At 35.0% G+C, this 24,560-nt stretch overlaps 1 protein-coding gene across 4 annotated transcripts in view; it reads right to left on the bottom strand.

Annotated features, from left to right (window-relative positions):
* LOC119068101 (serine/threonine-protein kinase minibrain) overlaps window positions 1-24,560 on the bottom strand; it is a 60,090-nt gene that overhangs the window by 11,526 nt on the left and 24,004 nt on the right. For 2 of the 4 annotated variants that reach the window (XM_037171728.1, XM_037171569.1), the window contains 4 exons: window positions 17,390-17,511; window positions 17,176-17,334; window positions 3,350-3,518; window positions 2,782-2,949 (listed from right to left, as the gene is read on the bottom strand). In XM_037171728.1, the coding sequence (XP_037027623.1) occupies window positions 2,782-2,949; window positions 3,350-3,518; window positions 17,176-17,334; window positions 17,390-17,511 (618 nt within the window). The remainder of the gene's footprint in view (window positions 1-2,781; window positions 2,950-3,349; window positions 3,519-17,175; window positions 17,335-17,389; window positions 17,512-24,560) is intronic. The other 2 variants (XM_037171806.1, XM_037171652.1) reach the window with 1 other exon arrangement.

Genomic DNA, 24,560 nt, shown 5'->3' with positions numbered 1-24,560 from the left:
AAACACCTAATCCCGTGAAACTCCTAATCCCGTTAAACACCCAATCGCGTCAAACACATAATACCATGAAACACCTAATCCCGTGAAACACCTAATCCCGCCAAACACATAATTCCGTCAAACACATAATTGAAACAGCTAATTCCCAATTCCCGACTTTTTCATTAATGCCGCCGTCTTCTACTCTCAAAACTCTAAGACTTTGCCGAAGAAACCAATATTCCATCTCCCATAGTTCCAGAGATAATTCCAAAAACCTAATTGAAACACCCGATTCTAACTTCCCGACTTTTTTACTTTTCCGGCCTATTCTACTCCCAAAACTCTAAGACTTTGCCGAAGAAACCAATCTTCCATCTGCCACACCTCCCGAGATAAGTCTAAAATCTGATAGTGCCCAAATTTTTCCACTTTTTGCGCACACTCACCTATTCGATTCCCAAAACTCTAAGACCTTGCCGAAGAAACCAATCTTCCATCTGCCACAACTCCCGAGATAAGTCGAAAAACTGATAGTGCCCAAATTTTTCCACTTTTTGCGCACACTCACCTATTCTATTCCCAAAACTCTAAGACCTTGCCGAAGAAACCAATCTTCCATCTGCCACAACTCCCGAGATAAGTCGAAAAACTGATAGTGCCCAAATTTTTCCACTTTTTGCGCACACTCACCTATTCTATTCCCAAAACTCTAAGACTTTGCCGAAGAAACCAATCTTCCATCTGCCACAACTCCCGAGATAAGTCGAAAAACTGATAGTGCCCAAATTTTTCCACTTTTTGCGCACACTCACCTATTCTATTCCCAAAACTCTAAGACTTTGCCGAAGAAACCAATCTTCCATCTGCCACAACTCCCGAGATAAGTCGAAAAACTGATAGTGCCCAAATTTTTCCACTTTTTGCGCACACTCACCTATTCTATTCCCAAAACTCTAAGACTTTGCCGAAGAAACCAATCTTCCATCTGCCACAGTTCCCGAGATAAGTCTAAAAACTGATAGTGCCCAAATTTTTCCACTTTTTGCGCACACTCACCTATTCTATTCCCAAAACTCTAAGACTTTGCCGAAGAAACCAATCTTCCATCTGCCACAGTTCCCGAGATAAGTCTAAAAACTGATAGTGCCCAAATTTTTCCACTTTTTGCGCACACTCACCTATTCTATTCCCAAAACTCTAAGACTTTGCCGAAGAAACCAATCTTCCATCTGCCACAGTTCCCGAGATAAGTCTAAAAACTGATAGTGCCCAAATTTTTCCACTTTTTGCGCACACTCACCTATTCTATTCCCAAAACTCTAAGACTTTGCCGAAGAAACCAATCTTCCATCTGCCACAGTTCCCGAGATAAGTCTAAAAACTGATAGTGCCCAAATTTTTCCACTTTTTGCGCACACTCACCTATTCTATTCCCAAAACTCTAAGACTTTGCCGAAGAAACCAATCTTCCATCTGCCACAGTTCCCGAGATAAGTCTAAAAACTGATAGTGCCCAAATTTTTCCACTTTTTGCGCACACTCACCTATTCTATTCCCAAAACTCTAAGACTTTGCCGAAGAAACCAATCTTCCATCTGCCACAGTTCCCGAGATAAGTCTAAAAACTGATAGTGCCCAAATTTTTCCACTTTTTGCGCACACTCACCTATTCTATTCCCAAAACTCTAAGACTTTGCCGAAGAAACCAATCTTCCATCTGCCACAGTTCCCGAGATAAGTCTAAAAACTGATAGTGCCCAAATTTTTCCACTTTTTGCGCACACTCACCTATTCTATTCCCAAAACTCTAAGACTTTGCCGAAGAAACCAATCTTCCATCTGCCACAGTTCCCGAGATAAGTCTAAAAACTGATAGTGCCCAAATTTTTCCACTTTTTGCGCACACTCACCTATTCTATTCCCAAAACTCTAAGACTTTGCCAATAAAAAATTTGACCCAAAAAAATTTCAAATTTTCCCCCAAAAAAAAATTCCACACTCATCACACAGATGTCGCACCAAATTTGCCAAATTTTTTTGCCTGGGGTTTTTATTTCCGATTTTTTCACGCTGGGAATTTGTGACCGACAAATAGATAAATAGATAAACAGATAAGCAGACATACATTGGGCGTTTATAATTTAGAATACTTTGCACTCGATGTCATAAATTAACTATTATATTTGCGTTGTGCACTAAGAATCGTGATATTTGACATGTACGTAAATCGTTCGAACTTTTGACCAAAAACAGAAAAGCTTAATCGGAAATCGTAACAGATTTTTAGTTGCTCCTTTGTATTCAGCACTAAGTACAGGTATCGTGTTTTTTTTATTTGCATAAATTGGCTCCGCCAAGCATTCGGATTCATAATCTGTCATCGTCCTTTGATCAAATTTATTTAGTAAGGTGCGTTGGATTATTATCAAATGAATTACTTCCAAATTCATCTCAATCCAATTCAGTTCTAACTTATCTCTCCGAATTTCACAATGGTAATTACGAAGAAAAATTAGCTTCGAAAATTCTGATAAATCCCACTCGGGTGCGATATAAAGTCCTTTGCACGGTCATTTCGAAGTGTTGAACGTCATCAACTTCATTTTTAAAATGGACAGTTGATTCAATGCACTGTTTGAATTTATTTCGCCAGAACTTTTCATCGATTATATTCAAACAAGATGTTTGACCTCTTGACGATTTGCATTTTCCCTAATCATAACAACATTTTGAAATGGATGCAACTTTAACGAGCATTACGTTTTTCTGATTAAAATGGACTAAAATTGCTATACTCACCAACATAATATTTATTTTCTGAATCAGCTCGATTCATCATCTCCAGCAGTTTGACTTCAATTTGTGCCTGATTTAGGAACGGTTTCTTATTCTTAATTATTTTGATAGCTACGTGACATTGTTCCTCGTGATCGAAGGCTTTGACAACTTGTCCAAAACTTCCTTTACCTATAGATGTTATCGATGCACCAATAGCAGCAGCAGCACCACCAGTAGTATGGTACAGAGAAAGGAAGAGAAAAAAATATCCAAGAATTAGTTATACGTATCGTTGGTTCAACGGTTTAACAAAACGTTTTATGTATAAAATAGCTTGACGATATTATACGACGACGTTTAGTAAATAAATGGTAGATTAAGTTCAAATACAAAATCAATTTAAAGAGATGTCTCTGGCATAAAGGCAAGAAAATTGTACGGTTATTGAGATATTGAGAACTATGTGAAGGGTTGGTTTCTCTTTTCCGGAATATTACGTAGCTTCATAGAATCGAACCATCACAATGTGTGTGATGGAACGAACGACAAAAAAAAATGAAATTAAAAATAAGAAAAAGAAATTCCTTACCGATAAGCGAATCAATTTCATAGCGATCTAAAAATTTCTCTCCATTCTTGATGATGTAGTCGTGATTGTCATCATCATAGCCATCATTGTACAATTTCCGTTCTTTTTTATGTGACGAATCGTCTCCTTGTGTTTGTTGGGCTCTTCGCTTCTTCTTCGCATAATAAACCTGAAAATGAAATTACGATTGATAATTGAATTTCCACTTTGTTTCAAATAGTAAAAGTCAGATGCGAACAGTGCGGGATGCTATTTATACAAAGTATTCATCTTATACACAAAAGACTCTATCAGCTGTACAGGAAAGTAAATATGCTGCTGAAATTCAATTAGTTATTAAAGATTCATTTTAAGTTTCATCAAGTCAGATAGATTCCATTCTTGAAACGATAAATTTTATTTTACAATGTTCCGTTTGCTAGAGCTCACAACATGAATGCTGTTCAAAGATCTAACTTAATTTAGCCTATGTCTGCCTTGCTTCCGTATCTATTTACAATGGGTCGGTAACTGGAATTTTTCACTTGTTGCATGCAAAAAGCGCGAATCAACTGGAATTTACTTAGCACGAAAAAAAAAACGAATAAAGAAAACGCTGACTAGATAGCAGCGGTATATCAATATTCACTTAACATGAAAATGGTGGACAAAGGAAAAACATTTTCTCAGAATTTTGTTTCAATAAAGTTTTCGTTGCGATTCAACTAGTAATAACACTTACTGGTGAACTTTTCTTAGTATTTAAATATTGAAATATTTTAATGTCGAGAAATGCTGCTGAAGCTATGAACCAATGTTTGTTTGTTTGTTACCCTTTAGCGTAAATTGAATTTGCAAAGATAAACACTGACAGACTAGTTCGCAAACTTTTCATTGAACTAAATGACTTTTACTTCAGTAACTGATTAAAAATGTCGGTTCACGAGAAAGATGTTTTGTGGGTACATTTCTTGCTGCACTAGTTCTATAGAAACAGTTCTGATTATTCGTTGATAAATATTCTATAACCAGGGTTTTATAAGCTTTAGCTCAACCGTAGTCTGACTCTCGGAAGAATAGTTCTGCTAAACATAATTTCGAAAAATATTGTCTTTTTCTCGCTTACTGGGCGATTACAGGGTTGGTTGTACTGACTAAATATTCATATAAAAAGCAGTATTACTAGCTTGTTAAACGAATTAGTATCGCGAGAAAAAGACACTTAAAGTCGTTGGTTACAGAACCAAACTTTAGTAATTGATCTGAAAAGTTGAAACATACAGATAGAGGCAGTAAAATTTCATTATAGATTTGCTTCAGCTGTTTTTCAGCTGGTTTACACATCCAATCAAATGTCTTTATACGTCTTTATCGTTTCGACGGATGGAGGGAATATGTGGAATGACAGCTGGTTTTTTGATAGAGAATTCAATACACTTTCTCTCGAGCAAATTCAAAATCATTCGAGATATTTCATCTATCCGTCGAAACGACCCAGTCGTCATATTAGCATCTATCTGGTCTTTATACGGTTTTAATAGCTGAAGCAAATTCATGCTGAAATTTCACTGCTTCTGACTGTACGTAAAATGCAAGAGTAGTCATTTACTTAACAAGAGACTCGACAAGAGATACAATTTTTAAACCAAAAGCAACAGCTGAACATCTTCAGCTGGTCGACAAACACAATGCCTTTGTATCGAAATAAATTCAAAGGCAAGCTACATTAAGTGAAAAAATAATCGAAAATTTGAGCTTCCGTGCTTTTTGTTGATCTGAGGCGAAGCGTGGCTTTTCATTTTTATTCCGAGTATTGAAATTGACAAGTTAAGACCATCGAACGTTCATGAAATTCGATGAAAAGAACGATTTTCGACCTACATGAAAAGGTCTTAGAATGACTGTTACTACTGCTGTCATTTATTTACTAAAAATTCAAATTCTACGACACATGGGGTCAAATGCCGAAAATATAGCGGGTCTATGACCGTTATGCTAAATCAGTATTAATTGGATTTATTCGGAACATTTAAATTATGTTTCAGTCCGTTGCTTTCCGCATTACAGCATTAGAGGTATATACGACAATAATGTGTACCATCTGATTTTTAATAACAAAAAAGAAGAAGAATCGAAAAGCACTGAACTTTTCAACAAATATCGAAAACTTATGTATAACTTTTATGTTTTCCACCAAACAGCAAATTTCAATATATCAACTTGTGTAAGGAAGATTTTCTGTGTATAAAATAATGTAACCTATACCCAATATATACCGATATTACCACAGAACACATTCAATTCGCTTCACGTAACAAGATATATATGCTGTACGCTTGCATATACTGCATATATATACAACGCCGAGGCAATATACGTATTTTGTATAAGATAAAATCGGGGGGTGGTTCTTCAAAGTTTGATTTAAGTTCAGGGTGAAATGGTTTTAAATAATGTGGAAAGAGAAGCAATAGAGACAAAATAATTACAATGAAATTGTCTAACCTCAAAGTTATAACTTCATATATCGTCTACAACGATGTTACGTACACATATATGCAGCCAAACATTCAATATATATTATATAGTGCATAAGTAAAAGCTTTTGCTGTGCGCTCATTTCGTTATCAAAAGACGTGTATGTTCAGCTGGAGCAAAAATCTTTTAATGTATATATGCAGCTAATAAGAGTAGATACACCACACATTCGAAGAGGGTAAAACCAGAGCAAGGTGCTAAGAATGAAAACACCACTCTATATGCTACGTTTTAGACGCAGTTACTTTGTGCATCACTTTAGTTAAATTCCGTCTTTAATGAATTTTAAATTGAAATTTTGCGAAAACAATAAGTTTACCAGAAGAAAATAATTGACAGAAGTAATAATATTCGAAACTAAATCTACGCGCTGTCGTCCATGTTTCCATGGCATCCAATATTAATTTTCGTTGGAATTTAACAACAAATTCGATGGAAAATTCAAAGCAACTTGCATTACATCGGCATAATCCACATTCTCTGTACATAATTTACACCAGAACGTTCATTATTGAATATTGTCAGACTGGCCACATGGGACAAATTGGAGAATCAAAACTGAGTCTCTTGTTCAATGACTCATATTCGTCGTATTTCTGAAATTTCGGTGCGGTCTGTCCAATATCTTCATATCGTCATCATTATGTCTCTTATCAATTGATATGCACGTTCAGTTAGCTGGATCCTACGAAGTCATGTGACCTACCAAATTGGATAGGTTGTTAGCAAGGACGGGAAAGTTTAAGTGATTCGCACAAAGAACTCATAGGCTCACTCGCATTATTATCCTACTACCAGTCTATACATATACGGTCTCCAGATTCGCATGATCATGGTTTGGAAATTTCATGGTTTCATGGTCTGGAAATGGACAATCTCATTCTGACCAATCTAATTAGTTCAGAAAGTCTGCGCTGTAAGTTGGTATTTTTATTAACAAAACTGTCGATTCTTAAAATGACATTCCGACAATTTTTCCTCCTTTTTTCGTGGTAGGTACATAAACATGTAATTCACTGTAATTGCAAAAGTTCTCGGTGATTGTTGCTTCTATCATAATGGAAAACAATAACATGGTGGTGGTATGGATTATACGTTACATAAATCGGTGAAGTGAATGGAAACTTTAATGAAATGACTGCAAAGTTTTGATAAAACATTCAAAGAAAATAGATTTTACTGGTAACTTGAGACAAATGCATTTTTCTTTCTGTCTGATAAGAAGGAAGCAAATTCTATTATTGGTTGCACCCTTACATGAAATAAAGAAAAGTTTTTCTTCTTCATCGCCTATGCGACTCGTAAACGACACCAGTTTTTGTCGCCGAACACCTTTTTGCATTACATTCTACATTCACAAAATATAAGGAGACAACGAAAAGCATTATTAGAAGTTATTGGTGCTCTAGTCGTCTTTTGTTGTATATTCAGTGGTTCCCCTATTTTTGTGGTAAGGTAGTCATGATAAATCGCAGTGATATCATCCTCGAGCAAAGCTATGGTAACGATGAGTTCAAAAGGTATAATTTAAATAAATATAAGTAAGGTTGGTGTAGTTGGGCTAGAGGTGTGCGCCGATCGAAAATTCTCGGCAGTAGCCAGCCGAGTGTAGACATCTCGACGACATTGTATTCAACATTTTATTGGCGTATCGGTTCAGATTACAAGCATTTGTCTCTCAAAATTTGTTTGCTATGAATATCGTTCCAGTTATACCCAAACTCCCTCGAATGTATCTATATTTATTAGCCTAAGATTCAATCGAATCCGTCTTGTAAATTTCATCCAAGTCGCGTGAATAACCTTCTTTTCTCAATTCAAATTCTGTGATGGGGTTTTGTTGACGCGAATTCTAGTGAGATAACTTTGATTTTTTCGACTCTTGTTTGTCCCATAGGGTAACCACGAGTTTTTTTCTCTCTTTCTATCTTTTTGTTTCGTGGATAAAAACGGCCACGCACCGATAAAAAATTATGTGTTCACCTCAGAGAGATATAGGAAATTACAACTCCAGCGAATTGCGGCCGCAAACTTTCGCTCTGGTTGGGATTTCCTATTTTCTCCCCTTGGTAAACAAACGAGGAACTAATCGCACAGTAGGTATCGAGTTTCCGTTTTAAAAACGGTTGATCCGTTTTGTTAACACTTCGAATACACGAAAGTATGTTTAAAAAGCGATTTTTCGCACTGATTTGCAAATGTATTGTGTACTAAAATGAACAAAAATGAAAGTAAATTTACTTTATAAAGTGAAATAAAACATGGATCGCACTACCATCCGTTTAGGAATCGATTCATCCGTTTAGGAATTGGTTCATCCGTCTATAAAGTGAATCCAAATGAAAGAGAAGATTGTGTACTAAACGGTGACAGAATTGAATCGTGTCAACACACTTGAGGCATTAATGGTACTCTAAACCGTCCTCAAAAAAATTTTGTTAAAACATTTTTAGTAGTGGACTTGCGTCACGCCCGCTTACTAACGTGCGGGCATGATAGAGTCCTGAAACGTGACAGTGTACCTACAAAAATTTGGCTCTGTAAAAAAATCGACGGTGGGGTTGAACAAAACTTAAATAGAGTCGCGACACCACCTCTGATTTTTTTTTTATATTCTTATTGAGGGACTCAAGTACTATAAGGAACCACATTAAGTTTGCAAAATTTTCCAGCCGTTTCGGAGAACCGGCACTCATGGCCGTGCGGAACCGACGAGTCAATTTGAATACAGATTGTTATCGCAACGGATAGAGGGACTAATTCTAAGCTAATTCGTATTGAAATGGCTTCCCTCGACAACTTGACCACGTAGCTACAGCCAGCTAAAGTCGAAAGTTCGAAAGTTCGACATCTTTGAACAGTAATATGTCCAAGACGAAGAAAGTTTGAAGCATTTTAGCTTGAAGTGCGTCAATCGTTCAATTTTAGATTGTAAACGGAATGAAAGCGGAGACTGTCCGATTCGTGCATAACCATTGTTTTCAAGCCGATGGCATTTTTTTGGTTGACATTGGTTCTCGGCCTGCACCAGCTAAAATCGACGATGCACACCTCTAATTTAATCTCTGATGTAGAAAACGATTATGCAATTTCGTTTTTTGTTTAAATTCCTTTCGTCCATTCTTTTGTTCGTTTTTAATATAATAATGAAATATGAAAATCTGAATTAGCCGCATTTATTTGCCATTTTTGGAATTCAATGAGAAATTTTTCTCCTGTTAAATGGCAAAAACCATGGTTTTCAAAATTGCAATTTTGACCCACTAACGACAACGAATTTTTGATATAATTTTTGTTTACAAATTGCATAAATTGCAGTATAAGTGAAATATAAGAAGGAAGTATACAATAAAATGTATATTTATTAAATAACTTTTGCCAGAAAGTAAGAGAAAACGTCGTTAACGGGGTAGACATCCGTTTAGATATCTCTTCTTACTTGGTAAACTTTTCTGAAGGCACATTCTCCATTTATACTTAACTCTACATCCATGTATATTATATAAATATGAGAGTGCTCCGAGTTCGCACATAGATATTTTATGTATAAGCTGTGTATTATACATATACAATACACAAGGCTAGACAGAAGCTGGATTGGGGTATGTGAAAAATCGATAAGGGAGGTGAGAGCTGTGATGTCGGTGGGAACGAGACTTTTGTTATTTATGTATTTCTGTATATATATATCCACATCGAAAAGATGTATAAAGTGGGAAATGTTGAATGAATTTTTGGGGATATTATTTCGTCTACCACTAGGTGGCTGCACTCATAATTTTTGGTCGATTTGAACCTCAGAATAAGAAACTAAATTGCGGTTCAATATTATCATATTTTTCTTGTTTGGCTGAAATAATTGAAGATTACAAAGATTTCTCACGGTTTGCTTACAGAGGCTGTGTTAATAATTATTATTTCACTACTCAGCATCACATTGTGAACGTATCATTGTATGCAACGTTGTATGCAACTCGGTGAAAAGAAAAGTACTTCATTAGGTAGAGAATTTAAGTGAGAAGCCATTTTTAGGCTCTAAATATGTTGATAGTCACACGATGATATACAAATATCATATGCCGAAGTAGTACATTTGTTACGAGTGATGAAAAGTTGAATTTTTCGGTGCTAGTCGTAAGCTTGTCCTGACAAGGCCGAAAAAGTACTGAAAAATTCAACTTTCTTCACTTGTTACTATATGTATTATTCACTGAATTACATACAACGTTATCTCGACAAAGGCAAAGAAAATTTTCGTCACCGAGTTCTCTAGCTCACTATTGAAACTGAATCTACTTCAAATGCAGTGTTTTTCGATGACACGTCTTGTTTCTAAGCCGGAAATACGAACTGCAATTTTCAATTTCCTCGCAAATATTATTTTTTTCAAATTGACTTTCAAATAAATAATTTCTTTTACAATTTTTCCGGTAGACTAAAACTAAATCATTGATTCGAAGTGGAAATATTTATTCTGCAAGTGACATGTAAAAGTTTAAAAATATAAATTTATCCACGAACGAAAGCCATATCAATAGGAACTTTCATGTGATGGTTGTACGTAATTTTGGAACTAATGAATGATTGAATCAAAAGATCGATTACTATTTCAGATTCATAAATTTTAAATTTACACTAGTGCATTAGCGAGCAGCCTCATTTTCTTTCACTGTGCAGTGGCTTACAGTTTATCATTAGTTTTATTTAGTATTTAAAGGACTTATGTCAATTAGTTTCAATTCGCTGTGGCTTTAAATACATTCATGAATTGAAAGACAGGAAAAGTAAACTGAGAATTATTTGAATAATTCGTTTTCTAATTGTATTACTGCTTTGTTCACGTAAAAACTCCCACTTTAAAATCCCTCTAAGCTGCTCTTCTTCCTTTCTCTGATTTCTCTCATTTCGTATGATATTTCAAATGAAAATTTAGAGAAATCAGCGAAACCAAGAAGTATCTACAGTTTAAAAAGTACGATTTTTAATGTGTGCAAAACAGTAAATATTGGAAAAATACAAAGTTAAAAATAAATTCCAGATACCATCAACCCGAAACCAACTACACAGCGTGAAATTTAGTGAATGCATTTGAAACGGAAGAAGTTAAGTGACAGTATACAGACTGTACAGAGGAGGGGACTTTTTCTCACGTTGAAATTCTGTCAGGATAACATAGAAAATTCAGGGAAATAGAGATATCCGAAGAAAAAGTGCAAGCAATCTGTTGTGAAACGAATTTGCCGAGCAAAACGATAGGCTCTCGGTAGAGGGGGATGTTGTTATGTACCGGTATCGAAGGAAAACCGGAAGCATAGAACTGGACTACAATAAGTCTATTCATCTGGACAGGTCAGCTACCGTTTTTCCATATGAAATCATTGCCAAATGTGAAAGTGATCAAAAGATGATCCGACTTTCGAATCAGAGCTAACAAAAGTTTGATCTGTACGGACAGTCAATATAGAATCGCTGTCGTTCGTCAAACAATCTTTGGATTTTGTTTTCGAATGTTACACTGTATTAGATCCACAATCGAGTGACCATTATGTCATGCTGGGCACCGAGTTTGCCAGAAGTGATAGCAGAGCGAAATTAGTCGGGTGTCGGAAGATATACAGGTTTATTAAGGATGAAAAGAGCACGGAGTGAGACCATCAGAACAGATGGAAAGTCCTGACGAGCTGCTGGCTAGGCGCGATGGAAGATGAATAATATACATCAAATTCAAATTTTAGGCACACTTACAGCGTGAATTCTAATTAAATTTGATTAAAGCTGCCCACAGAATTAAAATGAATGAAAATTAAATCAAATTTAAATAACTGTCCGGTACCATTAGATGTTCCCTTGAACTGGCTTCAGTGGACAGTGAAAATTTCACAAAGACCACAGCTATTTTTGAACCTTTTTTTGAAATGAATACCTTCCACGTTTCTCGCTATTGTGTGTTTGAATGAACGGTACAGAGGGAAATAACCGAAAGAACTGTTGCTAAACAAACAAAGAGTGTACGACCGTGGAATTATATATTTTTCGACGCTAAGCACTAAAAACAAACGTATGACATGTTGTGTGTGTGCTGCATTGATGTTGGCTTTTTTTTCATTTTACATTTTGAGTATGTGTAGCGGAGAGATTGTTTGTGGTAAAAAAAGGATTATCTCATAGGATGAATCGGAAACAAGGTGTTTCTTCTTTAAAGAATAAGCACAATAAGATTGTTCAATATCCAATATGCTTTACAGGTGTTGAAAGTGACTATGGTATCGTTACACTGGGCTTAGTATCCACGTGAAATATTGACAATGTACAGATTTTTGTCTTGCTTTTTTTTGCAGAGGTGTGATAATAATGAAAGAAAAATTTGTAGAGAGTATAGAGAAACCACGAAGCGTTTTGTAATTTGGGAATTGATTACTGAAAAAAACACGTAACCTAAGATAGACAATGTCAACAATTCCTTTCTCAACAAATTAAAGAAAAACGTTTTTTTTTTGTATAAACAGGGAACGTCAAACAAGGTTACCACGTTCATTACAGAAGAATAAGAAAACGTAAAAAGTATGTTCTGCCATCACTCAAAAACTTTTAGTGTTCATTTTACACACCATTCCATTATTCTTTTCCATCCATGAAGTTCGATTTTTATTTGGGTTCCCCACAGACAGCCACTTTCAGTTCACACACAGCTCGCAATTGTTATATGGCAAGAAAAAAGAGAAGAAAAATTTAACCCAGCTATTACGTGGTAAGAATAAAAATGACCTTAAGATTCGTGGGGCGTAGTATTAGTTTAAAGATGGTTACGAAAGATATGAAATTTCGCTTATAGCTTATGGAATCGTTCATTATGGATACGTGTATACGTCCAAGGAATGACGTGAACGTATTGTATATTAGAAAAAAAAAAAATGTCGAAGGAGAAGTACGTTGATATTACGTAATTGTTGTCGGTTTGTTATTCCTCTTATTACTTTTTCTTAGTTTTAATTAAAATATTGAATGGAAGAGAGAATTCTTAAAATTCTACGGCAAGCATAAGAATCAGATGATGTAACATCGAGTCACCATATACGGAGAGAGACAGTTGAGAGTTAAAGTGAAAGCGTTTATTTAATGTTCAAAATTAAAATTCATTTAAACACATCACTGTGGATCAAGGGAACAATAAACCCGTTGGTCAAGTATGTGATTAATTTCATCGATTCATCGACCAATGTTTCGGATGCTTTGATAGAACCAAACAGTCCACTTAATAAAAAATAAAGGAAGAATGATTGGATTGCATGTTCGAAGTTATTTTGGATGAAAGGTTCAAGTTTCTTGTTAGTCTCCCATCTAAACAAAAATAAAAATATTCAACTCCACACACCGAGCTTATTGAATTAAATTGCAAGCACTTCTTCTTTGTGCACTGTGGATGCATAATAAAGATACGACTGTACGTTTGCGGACGACAATCCACTTTAATTTCACGCTTGGAAATAATATTCATTTTTCTCTACCGAAAAGAACGGTAGAAATTCGATGGTAAAGTTTTACAGTTTTCACGTTGTTACTGCAATACGTAATACCTAAGCAAATGCAGTGTAAATTGGGACTTGGTTTCGCTCTCTATTGTAACTGACACACACATATATACCCCAACTATATGCAATGAGATAGATTCGAAACTTTACGGACAATGGAAGAATAAAGTTCTGACAATATCTCCAATCTGTCAGCATTTAATACTAACGGCAAAATCGCTACTAATTATCAATTATGGAAATATGAAACATGACAACAATTCGATCAACAAATTTGAATATAGAAAATGTATTAGTGTGTATAGTAAAAGGGTTGTTGTACGATGTCTATACCTAAATTATATTAAGGATGTGTAGACATCTTACAAAATCCATTGAAGTGGAAAATTTCATTTCCGTAAATAAACTATTGTCACAATATAATCCGTCCCACTTGAGCTTCAAATTTCATTAATCCGTCAATCCGTAAATAAATTTTCCACCAATATGACAAAGAAAATGGCATTGTTGTAGGTGGTGAGTTTTATTCCGGCAGAAACCTGGAAGGAAGTAATGAATCAAAGCCGACAGACGACGCACACGAGACGACGTTGAAGAGTTTTCAATTTTGTAAATTGTAAACTTATTTGCATTCATCTACGGTATTTGTTAGAGTTTAAGGCGAAATATGATTTTAAAAAAAAACGACGACGACGACGAGCATTGTATTAAATTGGAGAATGTGAAGTTTTCGTTAGTCAAAATTGAATTTTGTGCACACAAATGCACGTATGTACTGTGCTTAAAAAAGAAAAGAAAAGAGAAACGCCTAAAATAATACAGTGCAGATGAAAAATAGGTCTACATGAAACCTATTTTCATTTCACATCGTTCTGAGGTTTTGGGCATTTCGGACTCTTCAACTGATAATTTCATACGTTTACCCAAAAAGGGAATTTTGTTTTTTCTGCATATTGGACTCGACTTAAACTTTGACAAAGTGTTGTATTGCTTTGACTTGACCAAAATTGTTGAAAAAATTTCTTTTATTCAACTTTGTCAATGTTGAATTACTGACCAAGCAATACAACAATTTTATTAATGACTTAAACTTGACTAATAAGCTCAACTAGTGCTGGAAATCATATAGAGGCTAAGTCATGCACAGTTAATCGGCTGAAGTTGTACTACTTTCTCGTTCTGACCTTTTGAGACATATTATAGACCGTCGTCGAAATTAGGGCAGATGGTGCAATTGTTGATTCGCTAGAATTTACAGAACCTTTACAACGTTCCTTAGGGAATTTGAAGTAAGCCTAAAAAAGGTTCACTACCGTCATCACAATCACATTCCATTTGCAGTAATTTTTAAACCAATTTTTAAGGTAAAAAGAAAAAAAGTATGGGAAAATGGTGTGAAAAAGTGGGTAAATTCTGGAAAAATGAAAAACTTTTTTCCGAAATATAGTCGCGGCAGTTTTGACATAAAAAGTTTGGAAAAACTCAAAATGACGGCAAATGAAATGTGATTTCAATCAAAATCTAAGAAGCAATAAGTCTCCATTTCAAGTCACACATCACACTAATTTAGCTGACAAGAAGTTATCGTTGGTTATCTATGAAAATCACTGGATATCCAAACTTCCTTCAGACTTTGAAGGGCGATTTTTTTTAAATGCCTCTCGTTAATACAAAAAATGGAAAAGCCTTTCGAGCATCAATACCCTTAGTTCAGGCTTGGAAAATTGGCAGATTGGCTGAAGTGTCACACAGTTTTATTGTCATAAAATTCGGGTGTGGATTGTAAGAGCCAATAGTGTGACTTAATTTGTATAATATTAACGACTCGTTGGTCACAGACTCTTAGTGACTTTGTTAGCGACTGAAATCCCAAGGAGATTAAAATTTAATCCCCAATATTTATCTGAGTGGGTATTAACATCCACATCCGACGCAAACTTTTGTTTGGATGTTATAATAAGTTACCTTTCGGTCAGTTAATTTTCTGCAAAATAATCATGACCATTATTGTTACAGCATTAAATTATATCTACTCTACAGCAGGAAAATTTTCGTTCCCCTCCAATTGAAAAACAATTTCAACATAAACATGTTCCACATGATAAATCTTCAAAACATTTGTTCGAAACCTGCTCGTGTGTTGTGTGTGCTTTTTTTTGTTCTCGTCCAAAAATTAACTAATCCAATTAAAAAGTTCCGAACCATATGCCATATTTAACACATTTTCTGCACAATTATAATAATGGCTGTTATAATATTGCGGTAACCGTTAGTCTGAGGAGCTAAAAATGTAACAAGGGGATGTGTATATGATAACACATTTATAGTTTGTCTGGAGAAAAGGAATGAAATAATTTTTGTGTGTTATGTAATACAAGTTTTTTTTTGTTCTTTCGACCCGACGCTATACACATTTTGTGTCCAAACAAACGAAAAATCTTGTGCTTATATTTTATAAGCTGCATTATATTATTATATAGCAGTGTGGAACGAGCAAGACATCAAAACAGGAAAATCATTTTCATCCATGGAATGGATGTATAATGTGATGTATAGATATAGAGTTACGGTTATTCGTTCGTTATATACCTGATGTGCTGGTACAGTTGGTAAACGGTAAAGCTGAAGCTCAAGCGAAAGGAACATAGTATGGGGAAAAGTAGAATTTATATATTCGAAAGGCGATAACAACACTGTCTGTGTGATAGTATTCTATAATCTAACGATATGCACTGCAACGATTATGTAGTTGGATATGCAACGGAGTAGGAAAGTAGTTAAAATAAAGGAAATCGCGTGAAAAATAATTGGATTTTTTCCCCTCTCCATTCTACGTTCCCATTGCCATATAAAACAAACGGTTTGACAATAAGACGAAGTCAAAGAATTTTCATTTAAACGAAAATTATGGCAATCTGTGAGACAGGTATTTTTCTTCCCATTCCACCGTGCTAAATGCATTCTTTATTGAAGATGACAATTGAGTGAAATCGAATGGATTACGGATTCAACGAATGGAAAATATCGACTTGAAAAGTCAACAAGTCAAATGGTTTGATGGCCATTTTGATTGTTTTCAATGGAAATTAAAGGGTTATTATATGACAAAGCTGTTGACGATGAAGTGTGACGATAGACTGGTCTGTAATGGTGATAAATGTAATTGCACAGTCGCTATTGAAGCGTCAGAGATGCATACGCTTACCTCAAAATAGATTGTAAGAAATTCACGTCTTTGGCTGTTTTTCTTAAATGGCAACAGTTCCACTTCTTGCAAGATGTTACACATATACACACACTGTACAGTAAATCCGAGTATTAAAGGGCAATGGACACTTTGCAAATTTGTAGCCTATTTAATTGTAGCCTACATTTAGGCGGAAAAATATTTGTTTTTTTTTATGATTTCTCTGAATTTTTTTTGAAAAATGTGTTACTTTCAAATGAGAAATTGGCTACCGGGTGAAACCTTATCCCACTTGGGGAAACCTTTGCAGATTGTGTAAATTTATGTAATTTTCACAGGTTTCTCCAAGTGGGTTAAGTTATGACTCACAAAGTAATTCTGGGTTAATGGGATTGATCAATGACTATGCTGTGTTTTCCGTATGAAATCAGATATTCAGCACAGGCTAAACGCAATAAACAATTGCTCGCCGCACAACCGCAAAATTAATTGAGCTTTTTCCGCCAAAGTACTTTGAGTGTCTGGATAATTGTCAGCATCATCAGCTAACGAATCATCAGCTGGGATGAAAATTACAACTATAAGAGACTCACCTCATTTATGTGTTTGTAAGTTTTTATCAAATCCACACTCAATTTCCGTAATGGTGCCGCCGATGGATCGCGAAAATGTTGTGGAATTCGTGCCTGCATCGCCCGTATATCTGTCGATGGGGTGGGGCTCGATCGTTGCAGCATCTGTTTGTTAAATGGCTAATTAATGGCGTTGAACATTATGTGAGTGAACAAATGAAATTTTAAAATTTACTTGATGCACAACATCGCGATGTGTGGCAGGTAGATGCTCTTCAGGAACTAAACGACCATAAAGCGGTGCATGACGTTGACGACCGGTATTTGATTCCGTGCCCGGAACAAATGAAGCCGACACTGAAATGGAAATAATTTTTTTTCTTTGTTAAAACACAGAACACAGAACCGGTGATATATTTTTAGCGAAACATTTCGTTGCAATAACATAATGTATAAGAGACCTTAACCTTATCAATGCAATTAAAACTGGAATCGCTGAACAGACTTCTCCAGATCATACGGTTTTAGCAGTAAAACTACTTCATTATAATATATTGTATGTTTCTTCGAAAAGTATGTTTCGGAAGCAGAATTATTTAAATGTCTCTGTAATTATTGAGCACCATTCCATACACACACATTATAATATCTGCTAAAGGAACAAAAATAAATCTATTTTCTGTTGGAAAAGTGACATGCAGAAAACGGGTTAAGTGCCAAACCCATTTTTTACTTCACTTTTTCTCCATAATATTTTTAAGTGTAATTAATCAAATGCAATGTTAACTGTCATACGCAGAAGTCTATTGGGCTCGGGCTTTTTATATATACTTTAAAAACAAGTAAACTGAATCTGACTTTGTAAAAAGCAGCAATTATTGTATTGCTGATAGTATGCAATGTGCGTACATTAGTGTAATAGTCAGTGAGTACAAAGCTTATAAAAAAAAACCTGGAAACATTTGCATTGATACAGGCCTGCAACTGGCTTTATTGTCTGTGCTATGTTTATGAAATGGGATTACTGAATTTAAAAAAAAAATGAAATTGCAGTGGACGACCTCACATAGACCGCACTATTGCATGGCCCTTTACAGTATGAGTTTGATTTTTATTTACATGAAACGTGTCGTACATGCAATTTTACAATCAGGAAATGAGCGGGAAACGTTTTCCATTTTTTCCTACATTTTTCACTTTTACTCAAAGGTTTGCCGAAAAAGTTTTTTTATCAATTTAGATGAAAATATTGAAAAAAAATTGGAAAATGGTGAAAAAAAAGGAAAAAAATTGTCCTTGATTAGTATACAATAGCAACAGCTGCTTATCCATCAGCTGGTGCATAGTACTTTGTTTGTTTGTTTGACTTCGAAAGGTAAACTCAACTCAATTAAAGTTTGTAATTGGTTAGCCTTGTACAGTTTTAATTGTTCCACATCGTTCTACATCAACAAAAGAAGCGTAAAGAGTGTCAGATCTGGAAACTGAATACAGTTTCGTGTAGTACTCGAGTCCCTCAACCAGAACATGAAAAAAAAATCAGAGGTGGTGTCACGACTCTATTTAAGTTTTGTTCAATCCCATCGTGGCGAGATCAACACAAAGTTTTTCACAACAAAGGATCCCGCAGTTTCGGCTGAAGTGAGATTTCTCGCATGTAAACATATTCGCTTTCTTTTTCGAAATCATCACAGCTGTTACTAATTCTCCACAAGAAATTCATTGCCTTATTGTATATTGTCTTCATATTTGACATTATGATGCCGTGTGCATCATCAACGAAATTTGATAATTCCCTTAACTGTAGGTCATGGGTTACAACAGAAAATACACCGTACGTAACACGATCACTACGATGTATGGAAATTTGTTTAAAATCTAACACTGTTTTATCTTTGTTTGAGTTATTTTCAAAAATGGGTTGTATCGGTTGCATCTAGTAGTAGTTTCCAAAAGAAGCCTTTTCTACTTCTTTGTTAAGACGATAAAACTGGAGTAATTCTCAACCGATTTAGTTTTCAATTCCTAAGGCTAGGTTCCAATATATATTATGTTAGTTTAACGATCAGCGTCTATTTCAATAGTAATTTTCTTGTTATGTGATTTTGCCTGGTTAACAAACGCAATAAACAAAACAAAAATTAACGAGTTTGAAGTTTGTGGCAAGAGCGAAGCGAGGAAGACATTTTATAGACCATGGTCTTCAGTAAAACTAAACAGATTAAGCTATGATATATGCAGACCGTTCTAGTAGTTCTTCTTCGAATTATGTTTTTATGTTGATGGCCATAAATTACATTACATTACATTTATAAATTACATTTCATTGAAATAAATCATTTTCAATACAAAAACTATTGAGACGTTCAGACAGTCAAGGGATCTGACCTATTCAACAGGTGGGACCTAGTTTATTGACGAGTTTTAATGTGATAAAGTTTTATTGCTCGGAAGATAGAAGATAATGAGATTTTCTACTCAATTTGGTCACCCAAATAGAAATTCATATTTATGACCACAACTAACAATTGGTTACCTAAGTAATCAGCAAATTGAGAGAACTCTGTCGAAGCGAGTGTGGTAATACCACACTGTGGTATGTAGCAGTAAACTATTAATAAACTGATATCGTTTGCGAGCAATAGTACATTGTCTTCAGAAACAAGTGAATATTTTTTGAATTTACTTCATTATTTTTCATCGATGTAAAAGAAGCGAGATGGACAACGCTATAAGTTGGTTGGCTTATTTTTTAAACAGAAACATTTCCATAAAAAACTATAGCTACTTCGGGAACGCTATCTCACATTTATTAGACTCACATTGTTATTCAAAAAAGCTTTACAAAAATCCATGCTACAGGTATATATTAGAATTTAATCTGCTTATTGCATAACAGAGAACCGTTTTTTTTTCTGGATAAGCCTCGGGATAAGCGTAGCTGAGACGTTTGTTAATGGCAGGGCCGTAGCCAGACTTCAAAATCTGAGTGCGCTAGGGGGGGCGCAAGGTCCAAAAAAATTATTGTGTATGGGAAAAATTAAAAAAAAATGAAAAAATGACTTCGCTAGGAGGGGCGCCGCCCCCTGCGCCCCATCTAGATACGGCCCTGGTTAATGGTGTACTTTGGCGATGATGTTCATTAAGCGAAAAATTAATCAAGGTTTTGGTTTCTAATTTGTTAGTTTTAAAAATCAACTAAACCGAAAAACGAGACTATTTCATGAATATCGTATCGCAAATACAGTTCAAGAATGAATGGTTGCTTCAGATATTTTCATGCTAATGGTAAAATATCCATATAGGTCGTACACTCACTGTAATACGGGTTTCGGGAGATACGGTTTGGGAAATCCTTTAAGTTGCCGGACTTGAGATTTGACAGTAGGTTTCAGTATTGGATTGCCTACACAAACTTTAAAATGTTGAAACCATAACTCTTAAATCCAAATTGCCTCAATACAAAGGACACGAACACTCTACGGATAACAGCGACACTGTTGGCCTAAATGTAACGTGAATGTATCTTGCCCTAAAAAACTTGATTCCGAGCCTTAGCAATGAATGACTGACAGAGGTTTCACGATAGGACACACGATTACTCATTTTAACGATCTAATTATAAATAATTTGTTTTTGGAATGGCATAGAGTTGAGGGACGATTTAATAATGCAGCTAATAAAACTAAGTTATAGAAACTCTTTTTTTTCTTTAAATATATGTATAGTCCGAGATGTCCACCCACGATCACATAGATTCGGCTTTCTGTAGCACTATGTACTTTATGACATTTATTTAGATCCTATAAACAAAGAAAGCTGTCAAGTAAACAAAGAAAAATTTAAAAAAAATCAGTTGTGTCTCTCACGCTCTCTCACTTTTTTGGTAAGTGGAAATCAAGCCTTAAAATGAATTCAACCAAAAGTACTTATCTATGTAGAGCGCACATAGCGCATCTCATTAAACTATTCTAGGGATCTATTTATGGATTGATAAAGAAATATTAATTGCAATAATCAGGTCGATAACAATTACGTGATATTGTCCAGTTTCATTGTTGCAGAATTGGTAATTAGAATATCCTATTATCCTATCCAAAATGATAGTCTTAAATTATGCCAAACTTAAGAGCGTTCACCCCTTTGCAATTTCTAGCATACATTTGTGCGCAAAAATATTCGTTTTTTGACGATTTTCCCGAACCAAAATCTTTTTTTTTTAAGTGAAACCATTAAAGGCTAGAAATTTGCCAAGGGGTAAACGCTCTTAACATGCAAATATGTTAATGAAATGCACGTAGGACTTGAACAAAAACAACAGAGAATCCACAAAATTTTTCCATTGATTTTAAGCCAAAACAAAACTGTTTTCTTCTACTCCTACGCTCCTACACCGAACTTTCGTGGGCAATCAATACAACTCTGTCACACATACATTTCAATATCTACACGATGCAAAATAAACGCCAGATAACAGTTCAACATTGCTAATGTACTAGTTAGTTAATGCATGGCAGAAAAAAAAAGTTTAATTGATAAATTTTCACTCGTAAAAGACTTTCACATTTGCATAATGTCTGCATAAATATGCATACGTCTATGTTACAGATCGTTCAGCACCAAATTAGGTCGAGTTGTCTACTTCAACACAATATAATAACCTCAGACATATTTACGTTCAACATAGTATATACGTATAAAAAAATACGAACATGCACTTTTGTGTGTCCACGAGTAGGTGCGGGTGAGAATGATTGAGTTAATTTAAAAAAAAAAAATATTCCATCGATATGTGTATAGAGTTAGAGTGTATAGTGTGCTTGGAACGTATAAAGTGCTTGAAAATAATCATAGCACATATTTTATGTGTGGCAAGAGTTGAACGGAAAGAGATCAAGATCTATATATGTGCCACATATAATAAGAACAGAGATACATCTTTGAAGTGACAATGTGCATGCAGCATTGATGTAGGTAGATGGCGAGTATAAAAGGCGGTACAACATTCGACATATCAATATAAATCCGTATAAAAATGTCGACGAGCTGCGAAAAATGCATATGATTCTAAAATGAGCATAAGGCGTCGTTACTCAAACGAAAAGGCTAACTGGAGGCGTTCATGTTCGAGAAGATCGTCAAAAAGTGGTTATTAAGAGTGCTCACCCATTAGCAATTTTCTAGCCTACATTTGGACGCAAAAATATTCGTTTTTTGATGATTTCTCTGAACCAAAATCTTTTTTTTGAAAAAGTAAAACCATTAAAGCGTAACACATAAATTTACACATTTGCAAAAGTTTCTCCAAGTGGAATAAAGTTATCATCCACAAATAAAATTTCCCCTTAAAATTAACTCATTTTTGCATGCTTTAATGGTTTTACTTTTTCAAAAAAAGGTTTTGGTTCAGAGAAATCATCAAAAAACGAATATTTTTGCGCAAAAATGTAGGCTTGAAAATTGTTAATGGGTGAGCGCTCTTAAGAGGAACCAGTACTTAGCTAAAATTATAGCCTACATTTGTGTGCATCATATTTCATTTTTGATGACATTTTTAAATCAGAATCCTTTTTGAAAAATGTACTACCGCAATTCCGGCCACGAATGTGTTAGCTTTCAACAGAAAATACATTTGGTTGCAGTTGTTTGACCAGCTCTGAGTAAAGTGAGCAGTTTAACGAAATTTTCGTAAACTGCTTACGTTTCTCAGAGCCGGTCAAACTGCTACAACCAAATGTTTTTTCTGTTGAAAGCTACCACATTCGTGGTCGGAAATGCGGTCGTACATTTTCGAAAAAGGATTCTGATGAAAGATATCATCAAAAGTAAACTAAAATCCAGTATTTAAAAATTGCCCTAATGTGTGCTTTTCAGCAAAGCACCGATGCCTCTTAAGATGCTTAGCATTATTGCGGTCCTTTATTTTTGAAAAAGTATTCTGGTGGAATGATATCATTAAAAGTAAACGTTGTGAATCAACAGTAATGGAAAAGGCCCCAAAACAAAAGCATTTTATGTCAAACTTGCATTGTATCAACATCAGTAAGACATTCGTGTTCGTTAGTACGGTCGTACATTTTTCAAAAAGGATTCTGATGAAAAGATATCATCAAAAATTAAATACGAGACACGCAAATGCGGGCTACAATTTTAGGTAAGCATCGATGCCTGTAAATTTTGCGCAATCAAGAATCAAATAATCTGAATTGGCATTATAATTGTTGACACAAGATCTAAACTGCGGATGATACAAATATGATGTTCAGTCGTTGTACGGAAAAATTTGTGCAAGCATTTTCACGTGCGCTCATGACTCGCTGTATTTACAAATTTCTAACTATGATTCATTGTGATTCACGATGTGATGACGCTATTTTCATTCATACCAGTACACGTGTATATACACATATGCTAATCCGATCTTTGTCAGACTTGTCAGTCGTAAAAGGTTAGAAATTTTCCCCAGTACTGTGAGATTGTTAGTGATTTATGTGTCGCCTTTATCCAACGCATTGACAAGCATAAACCATTTTATAATATCAACAAGTTCTAACGTGACACAATACTACTGAACACGTGTCGAAAGCATCGAAATTAGATATTCGTTATTATTACGGATTTATTACGATAATCTGAAATAGACTTTGGTTTCATGTGCACCTCTCTTTAGTCATCCAGCCATCTTCTCAATGCAACAATTTCTGTTCCTGAACTTTCGGTATTTTGGAACGTTTACATTCTTTGAACAAATCGATTCGTAATCGTCTCTACAGACATCCAAATAGAAACAAAAACAAAACAAAAACTTTAAAAATATTTTCGACTCTAGCTCTTTTTCTCCATTCGCCAGTTTAGTGAACCCAGAATTTCGATTCAGTTAAGTTCAGCGGCTTCACTTACATATGTATTCGTGCACGTTTAAATACAAAGCAGTGAGAGAGTCAGAATACGTCTACACAAAATACTTTTTCGATTTACTCCACATATTATCTGGTGTGGTTCCTTTATGCGCATGAATATTCTTTAGTGTTTGTTTGATGATGATGTCTCGGTGTCTCGCTGACAATCATAAAATTCACCTAACCAGTAATACGTTTTATATGTATAAATTTCGATATAAATAAAGTTCTAAATAAAAAACAGTGTAGCACAATGCACACACGGACGGTCTAGAATGTATGAATGTAAAATAAGATCGGAGATAGAATTGAGATTTTAGGTTCTTAGCACATTCCAAAATTGTAACCTTTAAGAAACGGCTAGCCATCGATTTATCGATAACGATAATAACCGATAATCTCTGGCTGGGTTCTTCTTATATCGAAATTCGTTTTTTACGTTGAAGCTGATGCCTTGAAAGATTTAATATCAAATGCTATGGGCTACGTTAAAATACGTAGCAGACT

Source organism: Bradysia coprophila, chromosome II (assembly GCF_014529535.1).
Source record: "Bradysia coprophila strain Holo2 chromosome II, BU_Bcop_v1, whole genome shotgun sequence".
In the NCBI taxonomy this organism is placed as follows: domain Eukaryota; kingdom Metazoa; phylum Arthropoda; class Insecta; order Diptera; family Sciaridae; genus Bradysia; species Bradysia coprophila.
This window is presented reverse-complemented; position numbering and strand designations above follow the sequence as displayed.